At 37.4% G+C, this 26,162-nt stretch overlaps 1 protein-coding gene across 1 annotated transcript in view; it reads right to left on the bottom strand.

Annotated features, from left to right (window-relative positions):
* The window catches only part of LOC139731557 (TBC1 domain family member 14-like), a 69,246-nt gene that overhangs the window by 27,590 nt on the left and 15,494 nt on the right, over positions 1 to 26,162 (bottom strand). The window contains exons 2-4 of the mRNA XM_071642444.1: positions 21,976 to 22,230; positions 15,764 to 15,846; positions 3,383 to 3,500 (exon numbers count right to left, since the gene is read on the bottom strand). Coding sequence (XP_071498545.1) covers positions 3,383 to 3,500; positions 15,764 to 15,846; positions 21,976 to 22,230 — 456 coding nt within the window. The remainder of the gene's footprint in view (positions 1 to 3,382; positions 3,501 to 15,763; positions 15,847 to 21,975; positions 22,231 to 26,162) is intronic.

The raw sequence follows: 26,162 nt of genomic DNA, 5'->3' as shown, positions 1-26,162 counted from the left end.
GGCCCCAGTTCTCACCATGTTCCCCTGCAGGCAGAAGAGATTTAACCCTCTGTGTGCTTTCAGTGCTGATTGGCACAGAAAACCCCATAGTATTGTACACACTGTCCAAAGTCCCAGGCACAGAAAGGGTTAACCATTCACCCACCTGTCATCTGGTGAAGCTACACGCCTACTTTTATAGGGATCCTCCCCCTTCAGGAGGGACCTTGGACCTAGACCTATGCCCCCGAGTTCAGCTTCAATTCTTGTCACAAAGGGTAACTGTCTTCTTAGAATACCCTTGGTAGCTGATTCGCTCTATCCATGTTTTGTTGCATTTTCAATGATAATGTGAGGGGTGCCTCAACAATTTTTCTGACAAAAACCTAACTGAGATTAACCATAACAAGGCCCATAAATGTGAAGATATATGGGAAAAAAAAGAAGCTGATATGATTTTATCTACTTTTTTATTAGTATGGATATTTTGTTTCCTAAAGATATCTTACTGAAAAAAAAGTTGACCTTTACTTTTACCACTACATCAACAACCTTCAGAACATGCCAAAAATATCACAGATCACAGATGAATCGATAAAGTTAAACACATGATATTGATCATTGCTAGCATGCTTACTATTTCAGAAGTCAAGTATAAGATGGGATATTATTCCACCATTACTTTGAAATGGTGTGTTGATGAGGTGACAAATTGGATGCAATTTCTGTTTGATTCCTGAATCCCCCAAATGACCATGGTGATTGATTTGATCAAAAGATCTTATGTTGTTTGTCTACAAAGAAAGTGGATTATACTGACTGACGTTCTACAATACCCATACTCACTTCTTCACTATCTTTCTCAAAAGAACACATGGAAAAGAACAATTCTAGATATATTACCCCCCCCAAAAAAAAAAAAAAAAATGACAGCTATAATTTCATACCATTCTCAGTAATCAACACAGAAGTAGACATTTTTTTTTGAAGAAGAAAAGACACAAACTAATCTGAGGATCAATTTGTGTATCTATAACATTGTTGTGGTGTCCCGCGAGCAGACCGCACCGTGCCACAATATCCATCATGCATTTACCATTGGCATGGGACACAGTATTAATGGCATCATGCGACTAAGTCGGATCGGTGTACAGATTAGTCCGTCAAAATTTGAGATTGTTTCCCTTCGTGATAAAAGGAATTTTCAGTATATCTATTGCCTGCTTACAACATCTCTGACAAAAAGTCTTCCCAATATTTCCCATGCTGTTTGCTTTCATTTTGGGGCATGTGCTTCGTTGGAAGCATATTATCATATAAAAGAAACTGATTATCATATCATCAGGAATAAATTCATATCCGTCTCCTGAGGTAAGCTCATTCCATGCCATATCTGCTGTCTGGGCTCTGTGTAATGTGTACCAGTCAATGACAGTTTCGTAGGAAGGATGTCGGGCATTGATGGCCAAGAGCTTTATTTCAGGAAGAAAACTGGGGAAAATCTAATGGGCCTCCCTTGGTGACAAAAGTAGTGTTCCACAATTTCAAAAGAGTCCCCAGTGAAAAGTTTCAGTCTTTTCTGAAATTGCTTCTCAGGTGGTTTCGCTTTGCCGGAGTCCTTAAATGTGAAACCCATACAGCTGCTTGCATTTTTCACATTACTGAGAACATACTTGAATTGCGCATTCACTTCAGGTCTGAAGTATGTCCCCCAGTGGCTCCTTGGCTTGTAAAACTATGTTTTATTCCCCACTCTACCCACTTATAGGGAGAGAATATGGTGATTTATTAGGATACTGTTACCTAAAAGCCAAAACCTGTTTGCCATCTATCAGACTGGGGAAGAGGTTTACTTTGCATTCTTGTGCTTTCATACCGTTTGGAATTTTCGCCTCGCTTTACGACATGATTTCTTTCATGTGGCACAATACGGGCATGGATATAGTCTTCCATTTTGATCAAGGTATTCCAACGTGGTTTTAATCATGTGTGTCCTCCTAGATAGAAGGAACTGAAATTTTCATATAAACTAAATGACAATAGTATTACCAGTTGAAATCTGCATGAAATCCTGAGCAAATAAGATTAAAATATTAAACACAATTGCCCAGATATGATACTTGATTTATTGACACTGTTCAGAGAGCAAATAACCCAATCTCTGTACACGGCTTTGCTCAAATTTCACTGGTCTCTATCAATTTTTTTTTGTCTGCTTTGTTTTTGTTGTCTGTTTGAGCGTTTAGATACACATGGATATGCGTATACAGTGTATGTATGTGTATGTTCACACACATCATGTGAGAATGCTGTGCTTTTGTACATGTCTATGTCTTTGTCCATCTCTCCTTTTCTATCTCAGAAGAGAATTTCATTTCCTCTCATCTATAATTCATTTCTAGATTTTATTTTTTGTTTTCCTTCCTTGCCATCACTCTCACTACGAGCCCTCTGCTAAAAGAGAAATGCTCCTGGCACTTACAGGAACTATGCAATGCAATGCATGTTGACTTGTGTGGATTCATGATACCCTCAACATCACTTATGTGGCTGAGTGAATAAATGCATGCCATGTATCTATACTATTTTTTTTTTACTTTTTTTTTTTCTGCAGATTACTCGAATATGCTCACCCAAAAAAGAAGCCTGTCCAAAACCAAGATTCTGTCAATGACATAATATGTCAATTGTTGCTGAAGTACACATATGATTAACAAAAAGACATCAGAATGCATCTTTCCCTAGACTGGGCATATCTTGCTTGTTTCCAAGACAATGCAGGGTTTGTCTGCTCATTTATTTGCAAAATAATTTGAAAGGATTTGGATGAAGTGTTCAGAAAAAGTTGATAATGACACAAGGAATAGATATACATAATATTGATAATGATTCGGATCTCTGTCTGGTACCAGGAATTGTTTTGAAGGATTCTCTGTCATTGGGGAATGGGGCCATTTTTAGCACATTTGCTTGGCAGAGGTCTGCAGTTTTCAAGTGCTTTTTTTTCTTTTTTTGTTTTGTTAAAGGACCTGTTTACCTTTGGGAGCAATGATTTAGAAAATGTTCAAAATATCACATTCGATGCATATGTGTAGGTCTGTTGTATCACAAAACATGCTACCATATGAAATTTTTGCAATAAAGCTCCAAATATAAGGAGTTGATCAGTATTTTTCTCAATAAACCACAACTGTAGATGGTTTAGTCTAGAAATATTTTTATCATAACTATTGTTCACATTTTGTGTATTTAACAATAGTTACTTACCATCAATTATACACATTCAAATTTTTACAGTGGTTGTTTCTATCCCTAACTCACATTTCAGAACTATTTTAAAGCACTAATGCTGGGGTTTTGTTCCATCGGCAATTGGTAAATTATGCCTTGAATGGACACTTACATCTCATCCCATCTTGGAAGGATCTCCTGCTGCCAGACCTGGAGGGAACTCTTGATGCCGTCCTCGTACTTCAGCTGCTGCGCCATTTTCTTTAACTTCTGCTTGTACAGCTTCAGCTCTGCAGATTGGGGAGGAGAGCAGCGAAATATGCAACATAATGACATTCGGGTATATGACTCAAACATACTTGTAACTGGCATTCATGTCAGGAGCAACTGAAACATATCACCATTCATTTTGTCTACACATTTTTGTTAATGCCCTCATTCTCTTTCTCAGCCCACCAGCTTTAAGGAAGATTTGGAATTTCATTCAGGAAACATAAAAAATATGTTAATTCAAGGTTTTGATGATCCCCACATTTTACACAGACTATTCAGAGCAAATGCACTATCTATATGGCGATTTTATTGTTAACATTACAAGGTCTAAATAAAACTAGTTTACAGTGTTGTGTTCAGGGTAATACAAACTCTGTGGTGGTTTTTTTTTTTCAAAGGTATACAAGAAAATCACAGTGCAAGCCTGTGATTTTCTACAGGCTTGCCTGACACAGCTATAATATGATATCTTACAAAAAATACAAAGACAGCAGGAAGTAGGAGACAGGGAACTGTATTCACTAAGTATTCAGGTCAAAGACTTTCATAAATTTGCTAAGAATTCCATGAACTGGTATACACAAGACAGCTTTGTTTTATTTTTTTTCGTACAACTCAAATGATTAGTCACTGCAGTTGGAGCAAGCCCTTCTCCAGTGAGATGGGCCTTCTACTGAGAGGGCATGGACATACATCTTTAACTTGTAGGCCTACCTACAAATTTCTAGTTTTGAATCTAAACAAAAAGTAGGTGTAGTGGGAGGTTCAGGTGGATGATGTTAATGAACATTTGGTATAGCTTGGGTATGTATTCAGGCATGCACTCATGTGACATTTTTTGTTGTTGTATGTTACATTTAATTGTCTGTCTGTCTGTGACTAATCAACAGACGATAAATTATGATTTTGAGTGTTCTGCACGCAGGATCCTGTTCAATCTGGAAGACATAAACTGTTTATCATAAACTTGTCTGGAATGTAAATGGCCCTCATTGAATAAAAAATAAAGACAAAGTGAAAAGCTTTACTTTTCACAGAAACATATGCAATTTCAATGTTCCATTCCTGCACACACACACACAAATTAAAGTGGAAAAAAATTTCAAGTTGCTCCTGCAAATCTTAATCTCTGACCACATTCCAATCTACCTTTCGAATCCCTGGTGGAACATAACGAGAGCAGCAGTGAAGAAAAGGAAAAAAATATATCGCGGAAAATCAATGACATGGCTCATCTTGCCTTGAAACAGCCAGCCAAACACGCGCTCACAGACAGACAGCCACAGGGGCACAGGGCCAGTCCCTTCAGCGGGCCATGTCTCTCACGACTCGCAATTCAATATATTAAAATATTCGCATGCCGATATGGAGTCTTGTACAAACAGGTTCTGCTGCGCGGAGCACTAATTCCACAAAGACTGCTCAGGTGATAGGGAAGTCGTGTCTGACAGCATCCGTGAGATGCAAATATTGGTAATTTTGTGCAGGTACCACTGTGGTCAAGATAAACTCATCTTTATGAGGTAATAAACACTTCAACATAAAGTGGAACTAAAAAAAAACCAATCAACTTACAAGTAAAGCGTATGATCGCAAAATGGACTAAGCACCATTTCAAAATATCTTAAAGTATGTCCATCATCACATAGCACAAAATAAAACCTTTCCAGCAAAGGAATATTCTTGAAATTTTGATTAAAAATACCCCATGTTTTTTTTTCTTTCTTTATTACTAAGCAGCTTTAAAAGCATGTACCTCAACTTACTGTAAAAGTGGTTTCTTTCGCGGTGGTTTTATTTTCGCGCTTTTCGCGCTTTGAGGTTGAACTGCGAATTTAACATCACGCGAAAATGTTTTGAAAAGTCTTGCGAAATTAACCACGCAAGGAAATGTTTTGGACTCGCCGCTTGTTACAACGCTATTGTGCACATGCACACACGAAGATTCCGCGCATTGAGTGCATTGATGGTCAACACCCACACAGCGATACCACACAATGTAGTTACAAGCATGTTATAAAGTACTTGAGAGACGGAATTTCAGGTAAGCCTGCATTTAATTTTAATTTCTATTTAATAAATAAAAGAATACTCAGTAATTGGATTATAGTTTGGGTTTTCATGTGCAATATAAAAGTTTTTGCCAACTGTGAATTCACAGATTTTGCCGACCGCAAATTTAAACACACGTGAAAAAGTCAGCACTGATGGAAATCGCGAAAGTATCTGTACGCAAAAGAAACCACTTTTACAGTAATTAGAATGGAGTTCACTCATTTTGCAATCAAACTCTCCAAATACAAAGAAGACATGTACAAGCTGCTGTTTGACTGATGTGCAGAAATTTCTTGAGGAGGATGGTATATCTAGATAAAGACTAGTGCTCAGTAAAGGGTATGGATGCACAAAATGTTCCATATGAAGGATTCTAAAGTCCCCTGAAGGATTTCTGGCCATGAAAAGAGCACTTTAAGAGTTATGGTTGGCAAATTCTGTATTTTACTGATAAGAAAAGTTATCATTGCTATATTACACAGGGAAAATGTAGTCAAAGTGCATAGAGAAGGCACACTTTAAACTTATCTTTTTACTTATCTTTTTTTTTTTTGGGGGGGGGGGGTTAGCTCTTTTCAGAGCACCACCACCACTACCAAGAAAGTTTACAGGATACCCTATTTCACTAAAAATTGCCTCCTCAAATCACACATTTTCCACTACATTGCAAAATATTGATCGCTTTGTATATTAAAGGCACTATAAGCAATACAAAAATGCATGTTCTGACTGATCCCACAACAAATATGTGACCATGTTGTTGCTGGTATCATTTGCCATTTGTTGGCATGCAAACGTTCTGTTCAACAAACTGTTCTGCTCAAGAATAAACACAACATACGGTTGGCTATCATGTGATCACATTTATAAAATAGACCGTTTCTCTAATGTATTACAATTCATAGTATTTCATGGATGTTTCTTTTCGCACAGCCTAGTAACAAAACGTGTCATTCACCTGCTCCATCCAATTAAATTCGTAGGCAGGAATTCGCTTACTTGTTGCTAGGTGGGGCAAACCTCTGGCAAGCTGTATGGTTATTAAGGGCAACTTTTGCAAAAAAAAGCATGCATTAAATCTGAATACAATACAGAACCGATCTATTGCTGTCTGGTATTAGACTTCCCATTTGACACAGGTATACTTGAACAGCATCACATTCAGTGATTTTGATGAATGAAAAATCATCACTTAAATTCATACAAGCACATAACTGAGGAAAGAATTTTTTTAGAAATCACACAAAAATTATAATACAGGGATTCCACACAGATACTATCTGAGATATATTATTGTATTGTACAAAAATCAATTTTCATACCCTCATTAACAGTACTAGACCTATATTTGTACATAATGCTGAGGAATCACATAATACAAAATTCGTTTGTTGCAAAAACTCAATTCTCTTAGCACTGTAGCTCCTGTGAGGGTGTCTGATGCGTTTCTTCAATATTCATGTACTAGTATATAATGTATGTGTTTTGTAATTACTGGATTCAATTTTTCCTTGTCAATATATATATATATATTTTTTTCTTTTTGTTTTTTTTTACAAGAGAAGGAAGGCTACAGTCTCTTATCTTGTCTGCACTATTGCTTGATAATAAATCTAATTCACCTTGATTTAGGGGTCATAGCTGACAATTCACTGTTCATTAAAAAAAAAGTTGGGGCAGTTGAATACTGCTGTCACTAGAGCCTTCTAAATCTGGAATAGAAGGCAAAAATGATAGAAGTCAAAGGCCACGCATAGCAAAAACATGTCTGCATGAAAGTACAAACACATGCATGTATCTCGTATTCATAAAAACTTACACGTATGCATACACACACATACACATACACATACACAGACATACATGCACACACAAACTAATTGCAGCTTGTGTGCATGCTCTAAAGCACGCTTCTGTGAGCACGCAATATTGTACACATGCACATGATAGATCCCACCATGCTGAGGTGTACACATACTGTATATCCCACACATTAGTTTTCTTGTCAGTACGCTTATTAGGCCTGGAGATGAAATTAAGCATGAACTCTCCCTCTTGTCTCCAGAGTGGAATCGACAACAACAACAACAACAACAGAGAATAAGAACTGAGCTGAGCAGGGCAATTACGACCAGGAATGACGTCACCGGCCGTGATTGTAATAGTGTCTTGGATCTTTGATAGTCTGTATGTGAACCACTAATGGACTATACTGAACGTCACATTTCAAAATCACTCTTCCCAAATAATGAAGATGACTCAGGAGCACAACCTCCTCGGTATATTAACCACTTCACCAGGTAAAACAAACAAATTTAATGGATATTGAAGTCAGGTTTGTGTAAAATGATCTCCACTTGCAGGTGTTCTGTATGGACAGAAGAATGTAAAGTACCAAGAGATCAAAAAGACTTGCTCTAGAGAATTATCAAATTGGATTCTTGATGTTTAATACAGCATCTACACTGTATACGGTCTTTAATACATTCAATCATGTTTCCGCAACTGAAATGCATTTTGATGATTATTACACGTACTATTCTTTAATAACAATTAGTAATCAGTCCTATGTGTGAATTATGTGCATTTCGTTGCCCCTACCATACAGATGGATAAAAACATCTGGAAAAAAAAAGATTGTGATAAGTATATGCCAGATATTTGCATGCAGAGGAACATGTATTTCTAGGCTAGTGTACTGGCTGCATATATACGGATGCAACGAAAATGATTTCTTGTGCAAATAACACTTAAAGGCTTCACAAATATATGTGATCATTCAGAAAAAAAAAAGCATGATTGTTTTAGAAACATCACATTTTCAGTTGTGCACAGATAATGATTTGAATCTAACAAATAGGGCACATAAATGTCCATGCACATAAAAACAAAATAGTTTTGCATAGCAAATTCAAAATACAAAGTAGACGCCTGTACTGTAAAACACAATATATTCGCGGCATGAAATTTTTTCTGCTGAGATAAAGGAAAAACACATTGCCCTTGATGCCTCGTTATCAAACAACGGGGAGAAAAAGTTTGCCAAACAAGTACCGGTAATCAGCCCTATTTCACACACTATGAAAATAAAGAGTACTGTAACTTCAGTATAAAAACAAAATTCCTCCATCCTTGTCAGGTTCCATTAGATCGTCAAGTCACAATACCACTGATTAAATGACATTGAATGGATTATAATTATTTTCAAATTGAAAATGTATGTGTTTGATTTGATCCAACCAGCTATTTCATCTGTTGCTCTGTGTTCAATGTATACATTTTTTTTTTTTGAGAAACATTCTTGTTCAGAGAATCTAACAAATACCTCATCACCCATTTTAGGTGTGTGTGTGTGAGTGTGTGTGTGTGTGTATGTGCTGTCTGTGTGTGGAACTTTTGTCACCATGTTTAATGACAACCACACACACAGGCTTACTTCCGCTGAAGCTGGAAAGTGACAAAACACGCTAATCACATTGCGATTTGTGCGGTGCTTTAAAAAACAAAAAAACAACCAAAAGCAAGAAAACTTGACAACAGCCGGAAGATACTCCAGACATGATGCAAAGAAAACAATCAGCAATGTTGTCTGACAGAGCAAACCAGATGTCAGAATGATAAGATGTGCAATTATAAGCAGCGTTGTTACCACTCACACATGCAATGGGTACAATATGATACAGGATCACATTTGTCAGGAAAATTGATTTTCATCCTATACTGATATGGATCTCTTTATATCAAACAGACATGTGATTAATTGCAACTCTATAAGACAATAATACCGGACTCTATGTCCTTCCTAAAGTCAATTTCTTTAGGGATTTCACTTTAGGTCGTTTGTTTACATTCATCATGGGAAACACAGTGCAAAGTGAGTCCTGAGCAACATTTTGATTTTGATAGCAAACATACTTGTCCTTTTTGACTCCCTGCAAAAATTACTTGGCAATTTGATTAGTAATCAAAATCTGAATACATGATTAGTCAGAAGTGTCAAGTTCTGTTGCTACTTTATGATAACTTGCACATAAGTTTTGTGGAACATTAAAATGTGTTGAATATTGTGATTCGCTGTGAATGCATTTTCTTGATACTGAATACTGACATCTCATCCCCCATAGCAGCAGCAGCAGCAACAGCAACAACAACAACAACAACAACAACAACAACAACAACAACAACAACAACAACAACAACAACAACAACAACAACAACAACAACAACAACAACAACAACAACAACAACAACAACAACAACAACAACAACAACAGAATTGCACACACATGCACACACACACATTTACTGTATACCCCATATATTTCGTGAGTCTAAATTTTCGCATATCGGAACTTCCCGATGATTTCGCGAGTGGTTAAATTCGCAATCGTAGAGTCCTGTACCGAACGGAGAAATGTACGCTTACGTCACATTCATAGCGTGATCAGAGTCAATATTTTCGCGTGTCTTTAATTTCGCGAATAGCACCTGACTCGTGAAATTCGTGAAAATAAAAACCTCGCGAAATATTCGGCATATACAGTATACACTTCCAAGGTATGATGCCTGAATGTGTAAGTTCCTTATCAAGTTGGGTCTAATGTGGAGCCTGGTGTGACAGTTTTGACTCTGTTTCAAAATTATTGTAAAAGTGGACATTTTCGCAGTGTGGAAATTTTGGCACATTTTCTGCCATTAGAAAGTAGTGCAAGAATAAAAGCACATCAATACTTTTTGCTTGTTATCTATATGCACCACTATCAAATATCCTGATTCCGCAGCATCAAAAACACACAACATTAAACTTACTTGGCCAAGCGCGAAATAACTTAAATGAAGATATCCACTTTTACAGTATTAGCCGAAAGAAAGAGAACGTTGTTTACAAAGAAGTTGTCTACTGAAATATTCTGTCGAACTGTATACATTATTCTCTAGCTCTATTCTCTTCTCTTAGCACAAAAAAAAAAACTTCATTTCAGTCAAATTTCACCCAGATGCTTTCATTCAGGTACTTGTTTGATTTTACTATGAATATACAGTCCTTGCCCAGCACTGAGAGGTCATATACTTTTAATATCATATCCCTTTCCTTTCCTCTGACTTCTAGAAACAGAGTTTTACCATTTCCTTCCAAAGAAAAATGTGGAAGATCTTCTGAAGATATCAAATTTTTGATCATCGGTCGCATGAAATGACGTGGTGTTTTGATACATTATGTGAATGTTTCTAGCATCCCGTAAAGCATTTATTAGACATCACATGTACACGTTGTAGGCCTACTATTATCATAGACTCATTAGAAGATTTGTGACTAATATATTCCCGATAACAAAAAAGAAAGAGAAAAAATATGTATATATATGCAAATAGCATAGACTATTTGATTTGAATAGATGCACAGTAGCTTGGAGAAAAAGTTGAGAAATTCCACTGAATTAGTACAAATCTAGGAGGACTGCAGAATGATCAAGGCATTATATTCTACACATATAGTAAGTGCTCGACTGCAAAGAAAAATATGCAAATAGCATAGACTATTTGATTTGAATAGATGCACAGTAGCTTGGAGAAAAAGTTGAGAAATTCCACTGAATTAGTACAAATCTAGGAGGACTGCAGAATGATCAAGGCATTATATTCTACACATATAGTAAGTGCTCGACTGCAAAGAAAGATTACATAACAGAAGTAGCATTTTACTGCTCAGTTTCTCTACAAAATCATTCTGTTCTAAACTGAAATGATCACACTCCTTTCCACTAAAAAGAAAAAAGAAAAAAAAGAGATGTACATCCCTTCAAAAAAAATAATAATCACAGTAAAAGTTATAACACATGTCATGTGATTAACAGTATAGGGACTGTATAGGGATACTAACAGGCAGGGCGCACTGTTACAGACAGTGGCATGTACCTAAAACATAATATGCACTAAAAATAACCATATAGCCTGATTTTAACAACAGCATGATATAGAATCAAGCATTGTGAAAGACATGCTTTATTTAGAGAACAGAAAGTGATGCCCAAACCAGAAATGCTGCTACTTTTTGTTTCCCCTCCTGTCCTCAGAACTGCCCCTAACTCTCTCTTGAGAACACCATGGAGACAACTTGAATTCATTGCTTGTTGCAAGACGGTGTGCAAAGTATCAAAGCTATGAGGAAATTTGATAGCTTTGCTCTTTGCATTGATTTCACTCGCATTGGGGGAGGGGATCTGAATTACGATCAGAGTTAATGCGCAGAGTTCAAGGAAAGTAGGCCTTGAAGATGATTACTTCTTCTACAAGGCCTTCTAAAGTCCACAGAATATGACCGGCAGAAGGACATTGAAAAAACAGGTCGTGATTTGTAACCTTTTCAATTAACTTGAATGTGTCTGAGATAAGCCCTAAGATACGAAATATCCTTCATGATGAATGTATGATTGAAATGTCTTCAATATGAGGAGAATTTAGTAACCCCTTCTTCTTCAATACAGTTCATTTGTGGTTTTTAAAATGCCCACCGCATACAGGATTCCAGTGGTTCTGATTCTGATGGCAATTTCATTAACTCTTTTAGGAGGTGGGTTAGACATCCTGACAGAGAATACATATATACATTAACCTGTTGAGGACGGACTGATTTTGATACAACATGCATTTCCCATAGACCCCTGCCCGAGTAGACTTGGGACTCGTCCTCAACGGGTTAATATCATTCTTCAATGCACCATGACAAACTACGTGTACACAGCTGACAACATCCAGGGCATGGCAACATTAAGCTCACATTTCATCAGGTTTTCATTATCGAGAAATTACCCATAATAGCTTATTTCTTTCTGAGAGAGAGACACCTGCAGCATTTACCTAAAAACAAAAACAGAGAGATCAAGGTAAATAAAGGGGATTATATCTTCAGCAATGGATGTTTAGGAACAGAAGCAGATGCCATCTACAATCAATATTTTATAGCATTTTTTTTTCTCTCCCATCCCCCTTTCTTCCCCCCCCCCCCCCCCCTTAATCTGTCTGGGAGTTAAAGATAATATAAAGTTTTGGTACCTCAAAAGTTTCCCTGAGTTTCCTTGTCTTAGTTTGTGTTTCAGGTTAAAGTACCTTTCATATCACTAACACTGTGAGAATTACCCGCCACAAAGTGCTCTCATGTCTTAGTAATCATGCACTAATGGTTTCGTACCAGAGCAGAGCGGGCTCTGAAAAAATTGAACGAGCCGTTAGTTTGACTCGACGCGGTACCGCGACAATCAATATACACGTATTGTACGAAACCATTATTGCATGATTACTAAGACATGAGAGCACTTTGGGGCGAGTAAGTCTCACAGTGTTAGTTATATGAAAGGTACTTTAACCTGAAACACAAACTAAGACAAGGAAACTCAGGGAAACTTTTGAGGTACCAAGACTTTATATTATCTTTAACAGTGAGTGCATTCTTTTAATCTGTAAGTTTATCAAATCTTGATTTCAGCACTACTTACATGGGCGTAAATTCTCGAAAGCACCTTGTGAAATTAACAGACCTGTGGCACACGAGTGCTGTGATGTCTGATGTACTCTGCATGGCACGCTAAACTAGAAGGTTGTTTTGTTTTTGCTCTTGTTTTGCTTTTTCCTCCTTTGATCCAGGCATTCAATATTTCCCAAAGAGAAATAAAAGTGTATACATGCACATCTACGGATCTATCTACTGCCTTTAAACACTCCTCTGTCTATCGGACATACATGTAGTTTGCCCGTGACCATGCATACCTCCTGCGAGAAAGTAGTAGCTGACGGTCACCAGAGGACAAATTCAGCATTTCTCTCCAGTTTACAATTTGATTGGGAGATGAACTGTCCGACTGGCCCCTCAGGGGCGGGGGACGGGGGTAGGGGGCAGGCTTGGTTGTCTTGAATATAAGGGAATGAAAATATGCAATACACACCTACACGGGTCACTGAGTAAACAGTACCAACTTTCCATTATGACTGGTAGTGTGAGTTTTTATGTCTGAGTCAGTGTTAAAGGGATGGTACAGTATCGGTTGAGGTGAGAATTCTGCTTTTAACTTTTTGCGAGATACTTAGAAACCATTTTATAAAATGTTTAAAAGCATACAATTCTCAGAGGAATTTAAGATTTACTTTATGAAAATCAGTTTTTTAAAATGGGTGAGATACTAAAAAACAAAGTAAAACAAAAGCGGTCCTAATAAAAGGTGGGTCCCACCTTTTATTATGATCACTTTGTTTTGGATATCTCAACCATTTAAAAACCAATTTTCATCAAATAAACTTTGAATTCCTCTGAGAATTATATGCTCTTTCATAATTTCATAAGAGGTTGGTCATTGCAACTGATTGACAAATTGCCCTACATCGACGTAAATAAATAAGCACTGAATTGATCAGTGTTTAGTAGTAGCCATGATAAAAAATCATGGGCGTACATACTCGAGCAGGATTCGAACCTACGACCTCCTGATCATTTATTTACGTCGATGTAGGGCAATTTGTCAATCAGTTGCAATGAAAACATCTCGACGGAAGAAATTCATGAATTTGAATAACAAAGCAGTACCCGCTGCATGCTATAAGGATTAGAACCAACACTTGCTTTCGGGCGAAAGCTCGGTGGTCTAGTGGAGATGACGCCTGTTCGGTGATCAGGAGGTCGTAGGTTCGAATCCTGCTCGAGTATGTACGCCCATGATTTTTTATCATGGCTACTACTAAACACTGATCAATTCAGTGCTTATTTATTTACGTCGATGTAGGGCAATTTGTCAATCAGTTGCAATGAAAACATCTCGACGGAAGAAATTCAGGTTGGTCATTATCTCAATAAATCATCACAACAAAAAAACCAAACATGGGAAACCTCACACCCCATCTCAACCATAACTGTACCACCCCTTTCATCTGGGAAAAGGGGGGAGGGGGTCTATATTGGCACACAGTGATAAAGATCAGTTGTGTTTTGGGTGATTGCAACTCAAACCAATCTAAATATTTCAATTTTGTGTTCATCCTCATTTTCTGCCCTTGTTTTTCATCAACTCCATGGCCAAGAATATGAGGATCTCCAGAAGGAATAAGCAAAGATGTAATGGCCACATTGAAAGCTAATTGCAACAGCCGACTTGTAGATTTAGGTTTAACAGGTCTTTATTGTGAACCTTCATGAATTCTGCCAGGGAGGTCACCTCCCTGATTCTGCTAACTGCCTCCAGACATTTAGCAAAATACTGTAAAAGTGGATATTTTCGAGCGACTAATTTTTCGCGCTCGGTGGGGTAAGAAGAGTTTCGCGTGTTTTTAATTCCACAGAATCAAGACATCGACTACTGGAACATATGGTAAGCAAAAATATTTGCGTGCTTTTATTTTCGCGCCAGTTTCAGGTTGCGCGAAATGCGCGAAATGCGCGAAAATTTCAACACCGTGAAAATTTCTACTTTTACAGTAAAACACTCCCATCTCTTTTGACATGCGAAATGGTTGATTTTTGTCAACATATCAGGTCATATCACACATCAGATCACATCTGTATGACTCCTCTGGTTTTCCATTTTTATTCTTTATTATTATTATTATTTTTATTACCATCATCATCATCATCATTATCATCATCTTCATCATCTTCACCGTCATCGTCATTATTACTTTTATTTTTTTATTTCTTGTAATTCTTTTTTTTTTTACAAACAATGTAAGCACATGTTTCCACCCACTGATCAAGTTTCGTGCTGTTTGCCATGTGAATTTCCTCCTCACTAAAGTGCAAGCAGGCTTGAGGATGGAAGTAACGGTTGCTTTCACTTACTTCCTCTTCCTGTTTGGAGATTCCGCACATGCCACAATGAGCAGGGAATATGCGCTTCTTAGCTGAAGGTTTTTATGGCAAGTGAATCAAACATGTTTCCCCATGGATATATTTGCCAGTGTAAGTGGTGCATTAAGAAAAATATAATGTATTTTTTGTTTCGGTTTGTTTTTATTTTGTAAAGTCACTTTCCACTCTACAAATCAGCCGAGGGACCAGACTCCCAGATGTATTACAAGGCAGATGGTTTGGAACAGACAAAAATAATGCCTTGGGCACCCTTCAGGCATGAAGGGTATGAATAAAGCATTAGCTTCCGTGATATCACATTTCATAAGTTGTAAACATCGGCAGGTGCTTGGAGAGAAGAATGATGGTACATTAAATGAAGTGTTTGAACGCTACCTTTCTTTTTCGCTTCTTTCAGCATCTGTGTGTATGCCTCCTTGTGCTTCTCCTCTTCCTCCGGATTCTTGGCCGGTAGGTTCCTGGTATTAAAAGGTGGTTAGAAAAAAACAGAAAAAACAATCACAATATACATTGTAGCAGGAAACATTTTAGCTCAGAGCATCTTACATCTCAACATCATGTGTTTCTTCTAATTCTCATGGTCGGGTACATGTCTGATATAGCCGGAGTGAAAACAAACAGCTCATCTGTCCACATGTGCGGAGGTTGAGCATGGTGATGCAGTGCATGCAAGCAGTTTATGCATCTACATGATGATACATGCAATACGTACTGTACAGCATGGCATGGGCACTCAGAATCCTCCATGTACCTTTGTTTTCTGTAATTTGTCCATTGAATTTCTCGAGACTATCAAAAATATTAAGATTGACCATATCTGACAGTTTCTGGAATTTCAAAGCCAACTACACAAGAAAACTAGATAATTTTGTCTCAAAAGTACGCCAGTCGAATCAACTGTATGGGTTTGTTTTCCCTCAGGCAACTATGGCTAAATACCCGCATGTCCGACCATGAGAATATCACTGCTAAGAAAAGCTACTGTAACACCTCAAAGTGAATGCCAATCTGGTATAGACAATAAAATCACCATGTGACAAAGTTTGATGAATGACTCACTATTTACAAGGCCAATTCTCACTGGGCAATACAGTGATATTAAAGGACAAGTTCACCTTCATAAACATAAGGATTGAGAAAATGTAGCAATATTAGTAGAGCACATCATTAAAAGTTTGAGGCAAATCGGACAATCCGTTCAAGAGTTACAATTTTTTGAAGTTTTTGTGCAGTAACCACTGGATGAGAAGACTACTGCAGTGTACGATGTCACATACGTACAACAATATAGGAAAATATAAAGACAATTTCACAAAATTTCATCTTTTGAAAAAAGTACACATTCCCTTGACTCGTTACCGACATATGTTATGGGTAATATTATTCCCCCTGCCTTTAGAAAGAGGCAAGTCAAATGCTCTTTTGTTATGTGAAAAAAATTTAAAATACGTTGAATTTTCTTTACATTTTCTTTATACTGTTGTACTCATATGACATCACAAGCTGTAGTAGTCTCCTCGTTCAGCAGTTCCAACACAAAAATTTTAAAAATTCATAACTTTTGCATCGATTGTCCAATTTTCCTCAAACTTTCACTGATGTGTTCTACTAATATTGCTGCATTCTCTCAATCCTTATGTTTATGAAGGTGAACTTGTCCTTTAAAAACAGACAGTGCTCCACCTCTCCATTCAAATTGCTATGAGAAAACAATTGTCATGTCAAGATTCACAAATTGTGAGTTTTTACCCCCCACAATGTGCACGCGCAGGTAGTGCAATAGATGTAAATGACATGTAGGAGTAGCCTGGCCGGTGACCTGCACATTTTTGTGTGGCTGCATCAGAGTCGCAGCGGTGTAATGATAATAATAATAATACTTGCATTTATATGATGCTTTATACGGGTGTAACCAAATATTGCCATTTCTTTGCAGTATTAAAGTACGGGTCGTATTGCAAAAATTGTGATACCAAACTTGTGCACAGTGCATGGTGCAATTTCTCTGTTGATGTTCGAAATGGCTTTTGGTTGACGAGCAACGTTAATGTAATGTTAAGATTTTTCTAATGGTACAACTATTTACAAAAGGGCAAATGCCCATAGCATCACCTCCTATCAAAAACAAACAAAAACAAACAAACAAACAAACAAACAAACAAACAAACAAACAAACAAACAAACAAACAAACAAACAAACAAACCTGTCATTCAACCTATCTGCATCCATGTTTGAGGTCTAGGCAGCCGGTAGTCCCAAAAATCTTGACAATGTCACATTGAAAATGACAGTATGTTGTATGATAATTTTAACTGAATTACTGAAATCCCTCCCTCCCCCCTCCCTTAAAGGATATAAAGCAGATAGCATGTAAAAACAACAACAACAACAACCCACAAACATGCGGTAAGAGTGACTCTGCAGACATTTTGTGGTTGTTTATTTTCAAGTTCATACTGTCTCTCCCATGCTATTTAAAAATAGTACACAAACCTGCACCTCCACTACACATTTAGCATACTTTACACATACACAAACACATGTATACACATACACATACATACACACATAAAATGTATTGGACACTTTACAATGGTACAAATAAATATGTACACGACTACACGACAAGTATATGATTTACAAAACTGAGAGTGGTGAAGGTTTCTTTCCATTGTTTCCTCCTCCAGTAGTTCAGGTGATACTTCAACTTTGGTACCGGTAACATCAATATACTGTAACTCTACAATGACAGCCAATGGAACATAAATCCTTTTCACAGCCACTTCATGAAGGCAATTTACCGCAGACCTGCCAATCAGTACCAATAATCACGATCACAATAGCATCATGGTTTCATGATAGATCACGATTTGAAAAATGTGAGCAGTCACTGGTGCGCACACTGGAACGCCAATCTGCAAACTCAAGTGATCTATATATGCTTCAGAAGAATATCTTTCCAAACAAATCATACACACATAGGCAGAAGAGACACCTTTACAACCAAAGCTGTTCCAATATGTCTTTTATTTTTAATCGAATATGCATTTTGTATCTAGCTGTCAAATCATTAATATTTTGGCAAAGTGTAGGAAAAGTCATACATTGTATTAAAGTTAACTCTTGTATTTTAACCCACATTCAAAGATGAAATTTGCAGACTTTAAAGAGGTACACACCATCTTTAATCTCTTGACATCATCAAAACTAGAAATGTCGCTATGGTGACTGGTATGCCTCCGCCATAATGCATGGTTTTCCAAATAGGTCTAAAGCACAATGTCTTGACAATGTGTGATGACAGTTTCACATAACTGGCAAAATATTAAAATGACAGGTTTGTCACACATGCATTGAATGTTCGCTTTCCTTGAACTAGGTTTATTTGGATTAATGGCTATACTGTCTAATAAGAGTGCAGGTATCTGGGGATTTGTACCCAACTTTTGACCCTTTTATAAGTTTAAAGCAGAAGTGAAATTTAACACTTTCACTTGACCTTTGACCTTTTGGCCTTTGACTTTTGACAAGAAACTTCCCAGAGAATCTGTATTGGGTAATAAATGCATACACTAAGTTTCAAGAAAAAATCCTGCTGGCATTGCATAGATAAGAGGGAAATAATGGCATTTTGATGAGTGGACCTTGACCTTTGACCCATGACCTTTGACCCATGACCCCTAAATTGATCACTGCCAGTCAGTGCATGCATATATACTAAGTTCCATGAAGATACCTTGAAATATCTGTGAGATATGGAGAAAAAAAGTGAAATTTTAACATTTTCACTTGACCTTTGACCCTTGACCTTTGACTTCATGACCCAAAACTCTCTCTGGGGAATCTTTATTTGATAGTTCATGTATACACCAAGTTTCAAGAAAATACCTCCAGGCATTGCAGAGATATAGGGGAAATAGTATAATTCTGAGCATTTGACCTTGACCTTTTGACCTTTGACCTCGAGCGTGTGCACCCAAAAGTTGATAGGCACAACTTCACCCACTCATACATATACATGCCAAGTTTCATTAGGATACCTCTCACAGTTTTTTAGATACGCTGTCCACAAAATTGATTACGGACGGACGGACGGACGGAAGGACGGACGGACGGACGGACGGACGGACGGACGGACGGACGGACAACCCGAAAACATAATGCCTCCGGCGACACTTCGTGGCGGAGGCATAAAAATAGAGAGAGAAAAAAAGAGTGAGAGTAGAAAGTTTCTGTAACTAATGTTTACATGGAAACAAACATTCCCAACTGAAGAAACATAAACACACAAAACCTAAAATGAAACAATGATATATGTACACTTTGTATTATTTGACTTCTTAATCTTTCAGAGATGTCACAAGTATGTCACTACCCTCCCCCCCCCCATTATTAGAAAACAAATAGATGAATGAATAGATACATGAATATACACATTAAATTGTGAAAAAAAAAGAAAATCAATCAATCAATCAATCAATCAATCTACTGTTAGTATCATGTGTCATTAAAAATCTGAATGATTTTATCAGGGTCCAGCTATAAGGCAATTAGCCTTCCTGTTGAGAATCACTTTTATAATTCTCCCTATCCTTATAATTTTCCCTTTTGTTTTTGTTTGTTCTCTGAATAGGGTTGTAAAGTAGTTCATACTAGCAGCCAGCCTGCTTTAGTTTTGTAAACCCTTACATATATGTTTTATGAAAGAGTTCAACAAAAGAACAAAATTCTAAAACTGATCTCATATTCACATTCGTGACGAAATAACTTACTGGACGACAATTTATCAACGGGTAAGACCACATACAACTACATGTACATGCAGTTCATGATCAGCACCACACAAGCATCTTCTCTCTATTGACAAATCCAGACTATGGACTCCCATTACATATTATTGCCTGAAGCTAAATATTTGCTCAGTGTTGAAACTAGAAGCATGATATACAGTATATATATCATTTTCTGTTTTTGTTGCTACTGACAATTCAAGGTTTAAACTTTTATCAGCAGACATGGGGTGAGCGTACTTTACATTACAAATCAGGATTACGGAATCAGGACATTAATTGATAGAATGTATGGCGTGCAAAAATATTTCCTTGCTTTTGTTTTCACGCTAGCTTCTGGTTGCATGAAAATATCCTCACTACAAAATTTCCACCTTTACATTAGACTAGAATATGAATGTGCTCGGAAAAACCAAATCTTTCATTTGCCTTCAAGAATACACTATGAGTTAACAGGTGAAAATTTTGTAGTTTACAGTACAAAATTGTGATGCACATAAGCCTTGACAACTCTACCTTTGACCTCTACTTTGACTGAAAGTCAATCATTAACTGAAATAACAGGAATGAGAAATATATCCAGAATGCTCTTTGAAATGTCTTCTCTGCTATCAGTATTTTCTTTTCATTTCATTCCCTATTACTGCTTCATGTTTAAAAAAGAAAAAGAAAAAGAAAAATTCTCTTGAAAACATAATACCAACACAGCTGGAAGAATGTTTTAGTCTCTGCTATACAGTGCCTCTTCACAACATTGTCATGCTTGATATGAGCATTTAAAAACAAATTTGATTACCAGGGCCACTGTAATCTATTGCACAGGTCTCTATTATACCCGTACATGTACAATTGCTTTTGAAAAACTCCACCCGCTACACAACACTTCAACAGGGTTGTAAATTTCCAGGGTAGCTCAGCTAAACCAAATCATGACAACATGAAGTGTAATCATGTCTGATTCAGTACATGAGATTCTGAGTCGGTAAGACGCACTGTTGGCGGCATTTGAAAGCACTCCCCTTTATCGTCAAATCTCCTTTCACACGGCTTTTCAGAGAAGAAATGGCTGTATTGAAAATTTTCATCTCAAACAACAAATAGGTTGAGAATTGTGGAATAAAAAAATGTTTCTTGAGCTTCATGCCACTTCATTAGGGTACTATAGGTGACAAATGAACATCCATCTTAACTAGCTGTTAGCTTATGGCCATCTAAAGGAAAGTGTGGAATTCTTTTATTTTTAATAAAGTTAGTATATATATATATAAGTAGTTGTCACATTCCTTCTTTGAACAAAACCTGATGGACATCATCAACATTTAATAAAGAGTGAAAAGATCCAAGTAAGACTTTAATAAGCGATAGAGCATAGATGGTATCTGCTCACATTCAAGCACACGGATTCATGGAAAAGCAGTTATCACCTTTTTAAAATATACAAATTTTATCTACAAGGGTGTATCACTACTGCTACTGAATACACTAGAAAGTAATTCAAGCCTACTTAAATTACCTCTCTTCCTTTAACACCCCTCCCTCATCACATAAACTCAAACAAGTCTGTACTGAGGTATGATGCCCCCCACAGAAAGGAGAAAAGAAAGACTTTTGGAAAGTTCTAACATGAATTTATAACCACAACATAAAGAAGTCAAAAATTAAGAAATGCTATCAAGATTTTGAAGGAATAAAAAGATGGCGACAAGTACTAAAAATGTTAAAACTTCGTGTGTGACAAATATGTAATATTCCAATAACAACTTCACAATGATAGAATTTGTTTGCTAGACACTCACAAGGGTCTGTTCTCGAGGATAAGTGCTGTCGTGGACGACGCCTCCTTCATCCCGGTGTGGCGCTTCTTCCAGGTCAGTGAGCTGGTAGGTGGGTGTGTCTGGCCCCGCTTCTGGAAGTCCTCTGAGATCTGCATGTGGTCCCGCTGCAGAGCGGACTCCTTGGCAGGGACACGCCCAAATAGCTTCCAGCCTGGTGGGGACAACTCTGCCCCGCCCAGCTGGGAGGACTTGCCCAGTGACTTTCGGAAGATGTTCCTGCCAAAGACAGAAGACAAATTTTAATACACTGCAGTGTGCAGGGTTGATGTTGTCACGTTCAAAGCACCATGTATTTTTACTCATTGTGTGATAATGCTCTTTTGGACAATTATGAGGAGTATGGGTTAGGGACAGGTTAGCTGCAAACTGTGTATTACTGAGAATGTTGGCCAGACAAGATAGTTGGATTCAGAGATGCATCATACAATATAATTCTTGATCCCAAGTAATTTTACATGTACAGTGTACATTCACAGCCACATGCTCTGATGGTTGGAGCAATTTCAAGGTAAAGGATAATTCCATCCTATGTTCAAGCCTACTATGATGATAAGAGTAAAATCACACAAACAGAACTGCAAATTTGTCAAACACAAGTGGACCTGCATGTTATGTCAATTTTATAGTACATAAATGCATAATTTTCATGATACAGCCACATTAGTCACTTCATATAAAGTGGATTAAAAAAGATAAAAACATCTTCCATGTGAACCCTTTGTTGTTCGTATGACTTGTTTAGGATGGTGAATTTTCAAATGTCTCTTGATTAATAAAGTAATAAACATTTCCTATAAAAATGATAATTTGGAAGATTAAAGCTGCTGTCTCTCTCTTCCTCAAATTGGCAAATTTTTGTGTTTTTTCCCCAATCTTGTGCAGATTTGATGAATTTCACCGTAACTAATTCATTCTTTCTCACATGAAAGATAAGCAGCAAATTTTGCCAATTTGATGAATAAAAGAGATGAAAATTTCTGCAGAAAAAAAATCATCCCAAGACTTTATAATGATTTATTGTAGGCACACTTTTAAGAGAACTAATGAAGCTCCTAAAAGTGGTGTATGAAACACTAAAGAGAACTAATGAAGCTCCTAAAAGTGGTGTATGAAATCAGACTATCTTGATAGGGAGTGGCTGGCAAACTCTCAGTGGGGGTCTTTCAATACACATATTATTCTCTTTTTGGGTGGTGGTGGTAGTATCGCCATCTGAAAAATCCCTCCCCCCACCCCCCAACATACACACACATGATACATACACACACTGTGGCCAATAGTTACGTTCAGACGGTAGGCCCTAACCTCGAGGTTAGGAAACCTCGAGGTTTAGCTCTTGCCCCCTAACTACGACGTGTGTCCACACGACGAATCGTAACCTCGAGGTTACGAAACTTCGAGGTTAAGCTTCTGCCCCCCCCCCCGTAACTACGAGTGGGTCCCACTCGATGTTAAAACCACAAAACCGGAAGTTTAAGCCCACATTGCTAACAAGGCGTCTATTTATTCTTTAGTCCAACCCTGTCGGACTCGCTTACAGGTACTCCTTTTCTCTGTCATGATATGCAGAGATAGCACTGCACTGATGACTTTATGCCTTTATGAAGATATTCGTCGAAAACATTTCTTTTTTAGCGTCGGAGAAGAATATAGAATACAGTAGCGAGTTCGACATGTTCAGTTTCAGAGATCAAGCGCATGGGAAGAAAAGATGATGTTGTTGTGTCGTGCGTCATAGGTTTTTCACGTGTAGTGTATTTGTGGTGTACGTTTGGGAGGTTGACCCGGAAGCAGAGGGAAATTGTGGGGGGGGGGGGCTGGAGTTTACGGCGAGGTCACTCTTAACTTCGAGTTCGTTGTTTTTTGTGTCCACACGGTGCTTAACTACGAGTGGGGACCCCCCGCGGCTCGTGGTTAGAGCGCTAACCATAAGATTTCTCGTGGCTCGAAACATCGAGCAAACCTCGAGGTTTGCTAACTACGAGTGCGTCTTCACGGTCCCTAACTACAAGCTCTAACCTCGAAGTTTCCTAACTTCGAGGTTAAGGGCTCCCGTCTGAACGTAACTAATATTACCCTGTATGCATCATAGGAATAGGATTCTTATTTTCTCTGGAAAATGCTTCTTTTTTTTTTTTTTTTTGGTTAGAACTTTGACAATATGCAATACATATACATGTAATACACATTGAGAACATTGTACAGGCAGTGCACACTCCCGTGCTATGAATTACAGTATTGACTTTACTGATGTAGACTTCCAGCATGCTAGAGTCCACAGACAATTACCGTAACCTAAACGGTGCTTGATTAGTTCCTCTGTAGAAAATTGTTACCAGTCTACACTGTACAAAAAATATTGTAGCTCTATCAGACCCGCTTGTGGGAAATCTATACATCGTCACTGATGTAAACCATATTGAATTAACTTTCGTTGAATGCTTCCAAAATTTTTTCAAGCACATTCAACTTTTATACGGATGTGTGTGAAACACATCAAAAGCATCAATAAAACTGTAGATGAAGAGACTATACACATACAGTGACACCTATGAAAGCACCAACTGTGTACTGACTTGTACAGCAACACTCCATGATTTGCAGGTACTGATATTGAACAATGTACATGTACCTGTAAAGCCATACAAAGTATCAGGAAACAAGTGAAACATACAGTACACATACAAGTATCAAGTTCTATGATTGTTTTGCCATCAATACGCATGCCAGCACAATAGTGCATTCCAGCGCGTGCTGTCATCTTTCATTTGATCTTCTCGCAGCCTACAAACTTCAGCAAGTTTCATACGCATTGTGATCTGTGTCTACGATCGATTTCATTTCATGTCTGGGCCAGATCTCTGCAACTGCATGCATACATTGTACATGTCATAATCACAGAAGTTGGAGGTTATGGAATAACCAATCAAAATTTCATTCGCTTTCTTAAATTTGAAACAGCAATCTACTGTACACTGGTCACAACGGCAATCACACAACCATATAAAGATACAGTAGTTAATACATAATCACCCCAATAGTCTCTCAGTATTAAAGTCTGCACACAAAAGCACACAAATACTTCCTTAAAGAATATTTCAAATTTTGGAAAAGATAAAACAAAAAGAGTTTATCCTTTCTATCAATTCATTCTAGAGCATATTTGTAGTAATTCAGTCATGCTGATGTATTCTGAGAGGAGTTGTCAGAGTTGTTAAATCTGGCAAAAACAGGATTTTTTTTTTTCAAAGCGTTGTGATCTAAAAATCAGAGGGAACGTACACAGTAGTCAAGACGTGACATCGATACTGTCTATCCTGCATGAAATTGTTATACAATAGAATCACCTGAGCATGACCGATATCACCATTCCAAAGACTACAACTGTATAATGAGTGACATACTTTTAACATTCTATTTACAAAAAATGTTAGTCTGATTTCTAAAAACTTCCCCGTATTGCTTACTTTGAGAATACTCCAATCATCTTCTTAAGACATTGAGTGGATTTGCCCTTTATCCTTTTGATTTACCAGTAGTATACACCATTCTGCCGACATCATGCCATTTGAAAGACATCCCAGTTTACACTAGTGCGTACAAATAATGAGAACAATTACCCCCCCAAAAAAAAAAAAATAATAATAATAAATAAAAGAAAATTAAAAAAATAGCAAGCTTAATTTCATGTTTTGAGGCCCAGTGCTACAGTGTATAAATCTACAAGGCTACTACAACATGTATTAAAGGCTACTTATAGTTTGAAAGTTTTGTTGTTGTTTATTTGCAAATTTTGTGAATTGGTGCCATTCATGAATTTAAACTCTGATCCTCACATGAAGGTGATGTGCAAGCATATATTTCTCTGTTTATTTAATGTACTTCTCTATCACGAATTTAACCACTCGCGAAAAATTGTCGTGAAGTCTTGATCTGCACAAAAATAAGACCTGCTAAATATTATGTCATACAGTGTATAATTTATTACACAGCTCCGTACTCACTCTGCTGGGAAAATGTTCTCTATGGAATACTGGTAAACTGGCTTATATTTTGTACTGTCAAGCTACTGGTACGTGGAGGTACAAGTACAGTTGTACAAGTGTACTTGTACATCATACAACATGCCTCACACATGTAGCTCATTG

Source organism: Diadema antillarum, unplaced genomic scaffold, assembly GCF_040938485.1.
Source record: "Diadema antillarum isolate AM-2024a unplaced genomic scaffold, OU_Dant_1.0 seq00000378_RagTag, whole genome shotgun sequence".
Lineage (NCBI taxonomy): Eukaryota > Metazoa > Echinodermata > Echinoidea > Diadematoida > Diadematidae > Diadema > Diadema antillarum.
The sequence above is the reverse complement of the archived record's forward strand: the minus strand, read 5'-3'. Positions and strand labels throughout refer to the sequence as shown.